At 34.2% G+C, this 14,010-nt stretch overlaps 1 protein-coding gene across 1 annotated transcript; it reads left to right on the top strand.

Moving 5' to 3' along the window:
- Positions 1–637: 637 nt before the first annotated feature.
- RB195_026115 (uncharacterized protein) lies at positions 638–12,286 on the top strand (the record flags this gene model as incomplete). Its single annotated transcript, XM_064214528.1, has 14 exons — positions 638–838; positions 1,008–1,058; positions 4,612–4,687; positions 4,890–5,021; positions 5,277–5,318; positions 5,779–5,882; positions 6,001–6,142; positions 6,233–6,345; positions 6,765–6,881; positions 6,960–7,121; positions 9,663–9,751; positions 10,906–10,984; positions 11,209–11,320; positions 12,138–12,286. The coding sequence occupies 14 exons, from the start codon at positions 638–640 to the stop codon at positions 12,284–12,286; spliced, it is 1,569 nt and encodes a 522-aa protein (XP_064070409.1).
- Between the last annotated feature and the right edge of the window lie 1,724 nt (positions 12,287–14,010).

Here is a 14,010-nt window from a genome sequence, read left to right as displayed (position 1 = left end):
CATACGTATACTGCGAGTAGTAATAGCCTGCGATATTACACAGGTAATTTATGAAAACAAACGGTTCCCTCCGGACATAGTACGAGAGGAGAACGGCGACGAGGAAAAAGGAGAGAAACGTCGTGTTGCAAGTGCAAGCAGCTTTCGAGCGGGCGGTCGTTAAATGGGCTTAGTTCGCTCGTTCGAGTTCACTTGTAAAAGCGCGGAACGGGACATATACTGGTACGATGAGAGAGAAAGAGTTCGCGCTTATTCCTACCTACCCCCACCCTTTGATGTCTTGAAACGATGACTCGAGGCCGCTGCGCCGCCGAGTCCCGCGCTTCGCATACTTATGCCCTCATCCACTTGCCAATTGTTAGCGCCTCATTCCTAGCACGCAATTGCCAGCCCTATGCTTCATACTATCATACTTCTACCCACTACAACTAATATTCATTGAAATCAGTCACTTTCTCCTCATACTCATGCTATATAGACAATACTGACGTCCCAAAATCCCACGCTGTCGTACGAGCCGCACTTGCCGGGTGGGCTACGGTACATCGATAGTTCCGTAAGCACCGAATCGAACCGGAACAATACATCAACATCATCTGATTCGATCAGTCGCTTACAAGACTCTACAGACGGATGTATGCTCGGTTCGGAGCCTGAGCCGCCGCTGCTCTCGCGGATCGTCGGAGTTCCACCGCCACCGCCACCTCGCGCACCTACTACTGCGTTATTACGTCGACCGTCGTCGACCGTCACACCTAAAGAGCCACAAAAACAACAGGAGCCGAAACGTGACGACGCTAGGAACAAATACAGCGAAAGCCCGTACAAGGAAAATCAGGCATACATTCGCATACATTTGTTCTTTTTGTGTTCTTTTATGAATGCATAACTAGCAAACACACTTCGACAGCAAAAAAATGTGCACTTCCTGATGTGGCAAAAATCTTACAGTGAGAATAAGTGCAAAAAAACTTCCGGATTCCGATTTAATATGTTCGTTTTTTCAGCGTACTCCACTAGAGAAAGCACGTCATCTCGACAATCTTCCTTCATATCAGGTTAGATTCTCTTTTTAATCTTTTAGTTCCACTCCCCCTTTTTTTCTTCCTTTTGAAAATGTTATTATTTTTGCTATATTATTTGAAAGGCAAACGCAAAAAGTTCCAAAGTCCAGTATGTTTTTACTTCTATCGAAAATCTCCTTAATCCTGAAGCAGTTGTTACGTCTTTTTCTGTTGAAGGAAATTCAATACATTTTCTTCAAACAAATTGAGCTCTTGAAACAAATAGATGAACCATTTTTCAGAAAACTGTGTTCTTACAGAAAATGTGGTTGTGTACGGGGTGAAAAAAACTTTCGAATGAAAAATTTTCTCTACTAGCTCACGAAATTTGAGTCCAAAAAGTGAAAATGTTCAGAGAATGGAAGGAGATTAAAATCAACGTAGAACACTTGAACTGAAGTGTTCGTAAAGTTGTAGTCGAGAAAATCGAGGAAATAAAAGATGGATTTACGTCCATATATGTGCATTTGATTTGCAAATATCCAGCTTACATCTGGAGAATGAAGTTTTTCGAGGTCATAATCCAGAGAATGACGTTGTATCTTATGCAGAAAACTTTGAGGACAGTGAAAATAACACTCAACATAAATGTATTTTAATGGAAATCGTTAAGAAATGGTATAAGGCCCATCTTTGAATTCTTCTTTTCAATTTTTTTGATAAAAATAAAATAATGAGTAAAATTCGATAAAATAGTGGTGTAGTAGTGTACGAGAACGAATTCTAAGGGATTAAGTGGTGTTTGTTTTTGGAGACATCTTTGTATTTGATGTTCTTTCCGGAACGGATGTCCTGGTAATGAACTTTTAATCTTATTTGTTAGTAAACACTTCCGGTTCATATCCAGAGCGGTCAAGACGGATTTTCGCCGGTTGACTTGTCAATCTACTCGATCTCGTTTGTTCACGTCTACTCTTCTCATCAAATCCGCCTCCATCTTGTCATGCTGCCATGAAAATATGATCCCATTTTGATGTTTGCTCCTATGGATCTTGTCCAAACCTTCGGCCTCTTTCTAAACCTCCTGAAGAGGGCAAAAAGTCTCAAATCAAATATTATGATGAGGCCACGTTTAGATTAAGCGGTGCGAATTCAATTACCACCATCTCTTACACGAAACACATCTGCATGCACATCGAGGAATTTTTCGTTAAACAAACATACATTTTATTCTTCCTGAAGTCATCCAGGGATAGTCTGTAATAGAAAAATTGAATGCCTAATTTTTTCTTTCTTCTTTAAAAGGTTATTTTGATAGTGTAGACTCGTTCAAGAGTATTTCTCAGTATCACCTTGCAAAAAAAGAGTGTAAAAAATTAGTGAGGGTTGAAAACTCGCACAATTCCCAGTTAGTTCAATTTCGCTGCTGCACTGAGATTAACTCTTGTCATGAAGTTGGTCCAATGCGTCCATCATGGGTGACATTCCGGGCGTCACATAAAACTCGGACTAATTCTACGGTTTTTCTTTCTCTCTTCAAACTACGACATCAAGACACCACATTTTTTAAGATGGTAGTAAAATTATGAAAAAGCGAAAAGTTCAACTTTTCTTATTCTTATTTTCTTATTCTTAGGATTCTTTCTGACTGAACCACTTCCTCTTTTTTTCTTAAAAATTTGTTTCCCAGTAAAGCAACAAATTCAGTGTTTTTTGTAGCTTCTTATATACAATACTCTGAAACATTTACCGTAAAAACATTCATCTACATCATTCACGGTAAACATTCATTATCATCATCGTTTACAGAGATTTATATATTCGTGGATAAAAGTCCGAATAATTCTCCGCTCGAATACCCTATGGATTCCAGTTATTCCGGGTCCATCACGGATCCAATGCAGTCTAAAAAGTCAAAACATTTCGTATCATCTCGTCGCTCGAGTTCCGTTATACTCCATATACAATCTTATAAAATCGTCCTTTTCATGCACCTCGAGGAATTTTTCGCTAGAAAAGCATACATTTTATCCTTCCTGAAGTCAACCAGGGATATTCTGTAATAGAAAAATTTAGCGGCTAATTTTCTCTTTCTTTTTTAAAGGAAACCTGCTTTTATAGGTTTTTTTTGAGACGTTTTTATTCTTCATGATGTTTGTAGCCATAAAAACAAATTACTTCTCTGGATATCAGCAAGATCATTGACTTTGATTATGACACCTGATATACGATCCAAGGATATACGATATTAAGTAATATTTAGTAGAATGAAGGCTTTCGAGAGAAAACTAACATCCAATTTAATAACCGAAAAAGAACCTTTTAAAATAAGGTTTGTAGATGTATGAAAGAATCTTTTGCGAACAATTTTCACTTCTAAAAAAATTCCAGAATTTTTTAAAGAATTTCAACTCCCAGTTGCACCTGCAGCGACATATTTCTATGTCAATTATTTGCACATTATTGTACATATGTTTAAGAGATCGATACAAATTCTAGTTTTTCTGGAGAAATTAGTATTGTATGTAATTAGAGCTATATTTGTGAAAACAAAAATCCCCAGAAGTTTAAATTTACATTTTTCATGTTTCAAATTTACAGTTTGCAAACTTTAATCAAGTTTTAATCGTGAAAAAAAGAATTTTAGTGGAAGGATTCCGGATAAAAAAACGAATTTTAACTATATGAAAACCTATAATATGTGTAGAACTTTCGAGAAATTTCCATAAATATATTTAAGAACATGGGAAGGCGTTCATACGAATGCAATACACATCGGCTAAATTGACATAAGATATCCAAATAGAATTCCTTATAGTAGGTAAACATCCAAATTCGTACATATATAGATATACACACGAACGCTGACGTTCATGCTGAAGTGTTATGGATCTTCATAATGCTCCGCCTTTTACGTGAGCCATGTTCTCATCCATGATGAGGAAGGCTCAGCTGGCCAAACGGTCCACCTTCTCAATCCTCAATCCCCGCAATACATACATCCACCCCATATATTGCTTTGTTTTGAGGATTTGACAAAATTTGTCACCATTTCAATTCATCGGTAGTAGTTAGTTGAATGAACTTGTTCTTCTTTTCTGGATATATTTAAATTTATCTCTATATTTATTTGGATTACGTGGGGTGGGGGTGCTTATCTGTATTCGTAGTGTCGTTTCATTTTGCGCACTATTTCCCCCGTGGGCTGTGGACCCTATCTCGGTCGGATAATATCATTTAGCTGATCAGGGAACGCCACCCTCCGTCCTAATAACGCTCGTCGTGCGAGTACAAACGAGAACCGCAATCGCAAAGTACGTGTGTCTGTCTGTTCGTGTATGTGTGTGTGTGTGTGTGACTGGATTTAATCCTAAGTCATAGAGAAAGAATTCACTCATAACTCATTATGTTCGGAATATCATGAATCGATCTCCTGCCTACACTACTGCTAATATTAAATTTTGTACAAATGCTACAGAAAAAGCAAGCTAATGTCAAATATTTGAGAAAGGTGAGTGATCAATAATAATATTTTAGATAATTTTCAATAATTTTCGTACCAACCTCCTACTGAACACTCATCTGAATCGTGTTACTATTTATTAAGGCTCAAAAACTACTGGACGGCTCACATCAACTACGTATAGACACGCATCACGTTGGAGCTCCTGGCCACGGCGCAGGTAATGAATCCGGGAAAAGTTCCTGTCTTTTCATGCCATTTTCATCCTCCAAAAAATCATTCGAGTAGTATAACTAACAATATGGATTTCGTGCTTATCTAAGCTTCCAGATAATCATCTGATAGACCTTGGAACGTGTAAACAAACAACTAACATAATAAATATCTCTTGCTATACATCCTCATACTCCTTTTTTTTCCAGGCCACGGTCATAAGAAGGAGTTTGGTCCTGCAATGATTCTCTACTATCTTGCATCCGCATTTCGCGCTCTATATCCACGACTAGACGATGACTTTGTCGATAAGCTCAACTATTATTATACCACTACTATTTGTGAGTATTTCTTTTTTTAAATAAAAAAATGCCGCAAATTTTATTTCAAGTACTGCTAAAACATCCCTAGGAAGCAGAAAATAATTATTAAATATTTTTTAATGTTGTTCATCATTCAGTAAAAGCTACATTTTACTAGAATTAGTTATTTTAAATGACGAATGCATTCCATTTCGGCAACGCTTGTTTTCATTTAACTTTTATCTATCAAGAGATATCAAAAAAATAGAATTCACACATTTTTCACCGTTTCAGTGGCCTCCTTTGCGTTACTTGTATCAGCGAAGCAGTACGTCGGTGAGTTTAAACTCACAATTATTCTCCTTTTTTTTTCTTGAAAACTTCAAAGGGTAACGATCTCAACGTTTTTTGCCAAAGATTTTCTTTAATATTTCGCTTGGGAATATTATGGAGCTTAAATATATCTAGTTTTTCGTTTCACAGATTTTTTTTAAAATCGTATTTATTGCGAGATCCCGTTGGGATTTTCCGGAAAAACGCCTTCAAAATGCGAAGACTAATGGAGAGAATCCCAATGATTCTCCATATATAGATGATGAGCGCTTCCAAAAGCCGCAGATGGGTCATTTTCTATAATGAGCACACTCAATTTATGAGGAGAACATTGTAAATATTAGGATGCTGGCGTTCTTTTCTCCTTTTATAACAATAATTGCGTGGATTTGCTAAGAATATGGTTTTGATTTTTTGTTCAATATTAAGTAGAACTATCTATCAGCTGACCGCTTGTTTCCAGGATTTCCAATTCAATGTTGGGTTCCAGCAACATTTACTGATGCTATGGAGCAGTATACGGAAAATTATTGTTGGGTACAAAATACCTATTGGGTTCCAATGCAGGTATCCTTGAATGGAATTTGTTTTGGAAGTTTTCTGGGAATAATATTAGATCTTATTTCGTAGGGATGATCAACAAAATGTGTTTTTTTCATATACATATGTGGGTGTGTACGTTTAGGAGGATATTCCTCGCGAAATTTACTCGCGTCGCAATCGTCAAATTGGTTATTATCAATGGGTGCCTTTCATATTGGCAATAGAAGCCCTTCTATTTTATGTGCCATGTATACTTTGGCGTGGTTTACTGTATTGGCACAGTGGTTAGTATTGATTTGATTCATCCTAGTGTTCTATTCTCATTCAATAGCAATTTATACGATACAAATTGTTATTTGTTATTTATTTTTCAGGAATCAATCTACAAGGTCTCGTTCAAATGGCGTGCGATGCACGTCTAATGGATTCCGAAGTGAAAACAAGGACTGTCTATACTATGGCACGACATATGCAGGATGAAGTGCAAGTAAGCGTGTGAATTATGTCCTAAATATTATAGAAATGAAATTATTTGGGGGGATTTTCCCATGTTCGCTTTTCCCCCACATATACGGGTGGACATTCCAGGAATTTCAGGATTTAACAAAGTACAAAAATACTATGGAACACCTTCCAATGGGTTGAAATAAATAGATAAATAAGTAATTTTTGTTAGCACTTGAAATCCCGTCTTTCTTCCAGAAATCCATTTTAGAAATTACATGAGAATGTGATTTTCGTCATATGATACATAACTTCTCATGATTTTTCACCTCATCTAGACTCTTCTCCCTCTTTCTGTTCCAGGGAAAATTTCCCTTCTGATTTATATCTTTTCAACGAAAAAAAAACACTTATTAAGGGAATTAATATTTTTCTTCAATTAAAATCCACATCTACTTTCAGTTGACAAATATTGACCGATCCGGACATTCACGGACATGCTTCTCAAATATGCAAATAGGAGCGAATTGTGGTCGACATTGTGGTTGCTACGTAACAATGCTTTATATTGGTATTAAAGTGAGTGATGTGTTTCGGGATGTTTCCCCCCTCATCATCATTGGAATATTCATTAATATTCATATCATTATTTTATAGATTCTATATTCGGCAAATGTCTTGTTGCAATTTTTTCTATTGAATCATCTACTCGGCTCGAATGACCTAGCTTATGGCTTCTCATTATTAAAGGATCTTATGCACGAAATTGAATGGGAACAAACCGGAATGTTTCCACGTGTTACACTCTGTGACTTTGAGGCATGTTTTCAATTTTGAAAAATTACTTGAGAGATTCTAAGAATATTATTTAGCTTTTCTTTCACATATTTCATTGTTAAAATTCGTTTGTTTAAACTTTCTATATTTTTTACATAGAGAAAAGAAAATTTTCAGATACTCAGGTATAAACTATAAATTTACTTAAACTAAGTTTAATTAACTATAAATTTTAACTATAGAATTAAGAGAACTTCTAACCATACATATAGTGCGTGATGGAGTTGAAAATGTATTATTTAGTTATATTTGTTGTTTAATTTTAAGAGAAAATTTAAATTTTTATTTATAACTAGATTATAATGTTATAGATAGATTATAATATTCTCTAAGGATTTCTGGAGAAAAATATGTAGATTTTTTTTTAGCTATTTCTCACTAGAATACGCCAAAATTCTCCTGAACAAAGAGGATAACGCTCAAATCGGACATGAATCCTAAAGTACATCCAGATTACGCTGCTCGTAAGGATATTGCGACACTTGTGTCGTCGCATGTCTGCAAATTTGATTTCGTGATCTGCCACCCGTTAGTTGTCTCAAAGTGAAAAAGTGCAGAATAGAATATAATGAAATCCTATGAGATCAGTTAGTGTTTTGGATATATGACGAAAACCGTGGATTATTCTATTTCCTTATCCGCTACCTATAAATATCCCTTTAAAAGACCGAAAAAAAATTAATACATATTTTTTTCCATTTGATCTCAATCTATTTAACCACTCCTTCAAGAAAAATAAATCCCTTGAAAAGTGTCATGAAAAAAAAAACGAAATTGAATTTAAACATGGACCAAAAACGAATTTTAAATAAGCAACTTTTAAAAAATCCAAAGTGGAGTTCAAATTACCTGGGAATCTTCCATTCAAATATTTTCTGCTGAGCTGGGTTTATTTTCTCCGCATACCATTCTAATAATTTATGTGTCTTCTTTACAGCTTTTCCAAATTTTACTCATCAATGACCTCAAAATCCTGAAAGAATTTAGCTTTTTAGCAAAAAGAAAATCTAAGGCTATCTAAGAGTTGATTTAATTAACAACAAAAAGCAATAAAGTACCATATTTAATTTTTCTGAAACACTACATCTTTTAGAAAGTTATGGCAACAAATAACTTTTCGCAAGCAATTTTTTTTTGTACAATTTTTCCAACTTCTTGAGAAATTTCTTGTACTCCTCTTGGAGCGTACAGATCTTTCTAGTATAGGGGTCCTTTTCAGAAAAAATAGTATGTATTACGACTTTCAAAAAAATGACGCTGACCCAAACGTTGTGCTCAAGCAGCGACGCGTTGTGCTCATCCGTCATAAATCAGTTCCAGAAAAAAAGAAACAGCAGCGAAGAAAAAGGATTGGAAACTATTTTGCCATGAGAACTATGCACTGGAAAAATTATTTGTTAGGTCCTCTCCTCATTTTATACCCTTTCTTTCCAATGAATTCCTTGAACTGACTGTGCATAAAGTTTTAAGTGAGTTTAAGTTTTATTTTCTAAATAGATCTATCCACAGAGATTTCTATAGCTTTTAGGCATCCACTGCGCTCAGAGTCCATTACTTTTGACCTACAATGTTCGAAGAAATTTTTTTCAATTTCGGATTTTCTCTCTTAAAATGAAACTCTGACTATAACTTATTTTTAAAGCCGATATCCATAATTTCCTTCTTTTCTTCCCAATAATCTCAATATTTCAATTCTAACTTCGACTATGCTCATCCTGAGCTGTCGCGGGAATCTCCGCTACTAAACTCGTTTTCCTGGCAGATGGACTCTGAACATTTCATGTTCCAAAAATTACAGAACAGCTGTAAGAATCCGTTTTCACCTAGGATTTCTTTTGTATATCAGATTTTTTGATACATTTCATCATGAATGAAATTTGTTAGTTTGAAACTGCAATTACAACCCAGCATGAAACTATGGATCCACTAATTTCATTCTCCTTATCACTACTAATTGCGGCAGTTGTTTTTTTGTATTGGTGTTTTTTCTTTTTGAAAGGAATTCTAAAAGAGTCGTATATTTTGATTTCAAAACAGTCACAATCCATAAAGAGGAAATAAGGAGTATGTGGAGTAATTGCTATTAGTTTTCCTGCAATTCATGCAGTGGCAGGTGCAATTAATTTTCTTTCGCCTTGAATGGATCTATATATGACTCAAAAATAATTTTCTTTTTTTTTTTCTTTTTTGTTTTTTTTTACGCTGACATAATGAATAATAATAGTAATAAATAGTAATGAATAATAATAATAATAATAAAATAATATTGACGTAATGACGCTTATAGCAGCACAGTAACTCCAAATTTTTACAGAGATCTGTTTTCAAAAAATTCTAACAGAAGAACATCTAGTTTAAAGAAAAAAAACTTTCTCTTCTGATAAAAATTGAGATTTTTATTTATTTTTTTTGCAGACCGAAAAATTGTACCTGAGTCATTTTACCTTTATTTCTTTTTAAATCCAACCTCATTTTCTATTATCTTGAACAGTAGTAATATTTTTATTTAAAAAAAAATTTCAGGTGCGCGTGTTAGGGAATATTCATCGGCATACCGTTCAATGTGTGCTCATGATTAATATGTTTAATGAGAAGATATTCTTATTTCTATGGTAAGTCTTTTTTTTATTAATAAAAATATCCTCCTTCTTTTATTGATTACTAGAGATAGCCTCGAAAAAAGCTTAGAAATTAAAATTTGAAGAGATTTTTTTGATTTAATGAGCCGTAGGAAGTCATTATTTAACGTCATGCGGTAGTCTGAACCAGGAAGCTGTGTGCATCGATGCGAATAATTGAGATCCGTCGGTTTCTTCATTAACTTGAGTAATTGGTGGGAAAATTTTGAAAAAAAGGTTGTAAAAAAACAAAAAAATAATAAAAATAAAATAATGTTTTGTACAACACTGCTGCTCTATCTCATTGAAAATGAGACAATGGTGTACGAATTTAGGGCTCACTCCCAGAATTTGTTTACTTACAGTGGTTTTCTTCGAAAATATCGCAAATAAAAATATATGTAACATTCGAAAAAAATAAAACATTACATCTACTTGAGGTAAAACCTTTTTTTTTGAAGCCCCTAAAATCTACCTCTCTAACTTTGCAAAAGGGTAGATGTTTCTCTGTACATTCCATTCATTTTCTTTGAAATTATCTAGGAAAAGAGCCTGTATGGAAAAAAGTGAGATGATTACCATGAGCACAATTCATACCACAAAGAAAAAATGTTGTACTGTAAGCAACTGCAATTTGTTTTCATGGTCTTCAATTATTATTTAGCTGTACTCTTTTTCCTCTACCTATCATTATTTTCTGGTGCTTTGGATTGATTGGATACATCACTTTTTTAAAATTTTTCCTACATTTTTGAAGTCTCTTCCTTCAAAGAAAAGGAAATAAATTTAGCTGTTGAGTAAATAAGGACAAGTAGTGATAATGGAAGTAGGTAATAGTAGAGTTATGTAGATAAAAGGATCAGTAAGGTGCAGCAGTTAATTTTTTTAGACATTTTTTGGAGATTCTTCTATTCTTATTTTCTTTTCAGTTCTAAGCAAATTTTATCAGAAACTCATCGACTTTTTTTCACTGTTATCCATCTCATATTTCAAAAAATATCTTTCTACACTGTCACGAGACTGGAAATCATTTTTGAAAAAGAAATTGGTGGTACCAGGTGCAATTTCCTGGGACTTATTACTAAGATTTTCTGATCCACAATTTGAGAGCTCCTCGATAACTAGTACAGTTATCACTCGATTTTTAGGTTCTGGTTTTTAACTGTTGGTGTAATCACTGTATTTAACACTTGTTATTGGATATTAATTATGTTTATTCCTAGTCAGGTACGTTTCCGGATTTTAGATCAGTTTTTCCAAGAGAAAAATTCCTTCGGAGAGTGCAATTTTGCATCACTTCTTTCTTCATCCGCGATGATTTGTTGGATATTTGAGTTTGACAAGCTTACTTTTTTCATCTGTCCTTTGAAATTTAACAACAAATCCTTGGGGACCTCTATGTTCTTCCTCAAAAATTCCGGACTACTGCACTTACGCTTCACGTATTACAGGGGATGTCATTCGTTCGGAAGTACTTACGTGTACTTGCCGATCATCCGGCTAAACCTATTGCTGATGACGTAACATTACGGAAGTTCACCAATAATTTCCTGCGGAAAGACGGTAACTCATTTTATTTACACGATAATTAGATATCGCGATAACAACTATAACAATAAGATTAAATAAAGACATTTTGTAGTAAGTGGTTTAGAATCGAGAGAATCCAGTAATTTCTCAAAAAAACACCTATATCCTGGAAAACGCTGCGAGCATGAGTCTAAAGTTATATGATTTGTCTCTTTTTCTCTATCTACTCTGATCTTTTCTTAGTTTGTGGTTCAAATTAACAGTGGAACGGTAGGAGTAATATTGTACTAGTAAACGAAACCTATAATACTATTTTCTCTGACTATTTTATAGTTTCGTTTCAGTCGCAAAGTTTTAAGATAAAATAATTTCAAAATATATGGTTGAGAGATGTAATCTCTTCCTATCACATATTTTTAATACCATTTTCTGGATTACGTTCCTTATACTATTGTTCTATGTATCTACGTTACCTTTTCCCGCTACTCTTAAGCAATCCAATTTTTTCCATGATGCTACATTAGGATGTATCCTTAGGAGGTTGAAAGAGTCAGAAATTAAGAAAGAAAAAAATTAGGTAGGATAATGAGGTTAGAGATTATGAAAGGGCAGAGTATTCCATTTTAAAATATTTATGTTATAAACTGTCACTAGTGTTCATCCGTAAGTAAACACTGTCATCCGGTGATCTTTAACTAACTTCTGGAATTCGAAGATTTTCATAAATCCTAATCTCAACAAGATCAGGATGATTTTTTTGAAGATTTAAGGATTTTTTGAACATTTTAAAGATTTTCAAAGATTTTAAAGATAATTTTAAAGATTTTTTGAAGCGTTTTTTTTTCAACAGGTGTCTTTATGTTGCGTATGATATCAACACATGCTGGCGAATTGATGAGCAGTGAGCTAATTCTGGCACTATGGCAGGATTTTAATAACGTTGATCGTTCGCCGACACAATTTTGGGATGCTGAACATGGACAGGGAACACTTGACTAGGATGTTTACGCTCTTATAATCCATCTGTTAAAATTTCCGTACCCATTTCATATTCGACGATCTCTAGGAATTTATGGATAATGTGTATCCATGATTCTTTTTTTTTCTATCATCAAATATAGGTGCATATAATATGATGAGATGTTTGTGCACGATGTTCTTTCCAAAACTGCCGATCTGTAAAAGTGTGAGCTGGGTGCTGTGTATTTTTTTTTTGTTGCCAAAATATAAAATGCTTTCCCTCTATTTTACTGCGCTTGCCGGTTCAACGCATAATTCTAAGTCAAAATGTTTTTTTTTTTCTAAATGTTTTATGCCTCAATACGGTACTTGCCATTATACATTGAATCTCTTAATTAACAGAGCTTTTATTGGTAACGTTCATCCAATGTGATCATTCTATTTCTCTATTGTATACTACGTGTTATTTTGTTCAAATTTCTGGAATTTAGGCCATCGAATTTTAGCTCCTATTCAATGGTCAATGATATTGATTGATTGACTGATTGATTGATTCATACGGCGGCGGGCGGCAATTTTTACTATTTTTTTTTACCTCATCGGTTGAAATGCAGCTCAGTACTGCCGTCACATATTTCTTCATTTTTTTTCTTTACTTTTCTAGTTTACATGTTTTTTGAACGTCCTTCCATGACTGGCTTACAGTGTCATATTTATATTTTAGCCTCTAATTCTGGAAATTTTTCAACAGAAAAAAAAGCATGGTATTTTTATATGCAGAACTTTAAATATAAGCTTGAAAAATATACTTCCTTTCCTTACCATGAAGCATCAAATGCGTAATGATGGGTTTGACGAGCATTATTACTACTGTATTCATCGATATTAATAAATGTTCCACTATTTTTGTTATTGTCCAGAAATCTGCTACACAAAAAAATCCACAAATGAATAACGAATAATAATAATGAATGTTGAATAATAGTTCTCTTTTTCAATCCCCTTCTTAAACTTCTTCTACAGAATCTCTGAGCCCGGAAATCCAGGAAAACATTACCTGTATCCATGCACTAGCATTCAACTGAAGTGAATTAAATACGTTCAACTAAACCGGTAGACCCCCATATTCGTTCTATCAAGGGAATCGAAAAAAAATGAGTATCCTGAGATTTTTTTGAAAATCCTCTAACCTTTCATATCTGAAAGCGATCAAAAAAAGAAAACACACTTTCGAACGCAAACAATGTCCGGAAATGAGATCCTCCAGAGTGGTGAATGCTTTTATCCGTTCCTTTTCCCAATCAGGCTAGCAAGAGTAAAATTTCAATTTGAAAAAGTAACTGAGATGACAGATCATAATTGGAATATATATTTTCAGTAACCGTATGCGAAAAAATTCATTTCATTTCAATTTATAAAAATTCCTTTATACTCACGTCTAGGAAAAAATTTAACTCAACAAATGTGCCTTTAATTTTCTTGTATAAATAATGTGAGAAAAGGATACATCATCAAATAGCTGGATATGTATGGGTTGGAAATAACAGCACTTTGTAAAGGTCCTAGAATCCTCAATCCTTTGTGGAACATCTTCACACGCGGAGAAGGGTAGAAATATGTTTTAAAAGAAAGATTTTTCTGCATTTATGCACTCATTTTTTGGAGTGCAAAGCATACAGAGTTTATATCCACGCAAGATGTAACTTCTTCCACATTCTGTATCATCTTCAAACAAACTTTACTCAGATTAGTTGCCATGGTAG

The sequence above is a fragment of the Necator americanus genome, chromosome X (assembly GCF_031761385.1).
Source record: "Necator americanus strain Aroian chromosome X, whole genome shotgun sequence".
Taxonomy (NCBI): domain Eukaryota; kingdom Metazoa; phylum Nematoda; class Chromadorea; order Rhabditida; family Ancylostomatidae; genus Necator; species Necator americanus.
Note: the sequence above shows the minus strand (reverse complement) of the source record. Positions and strands in the feature narration are given on the sequence as shown.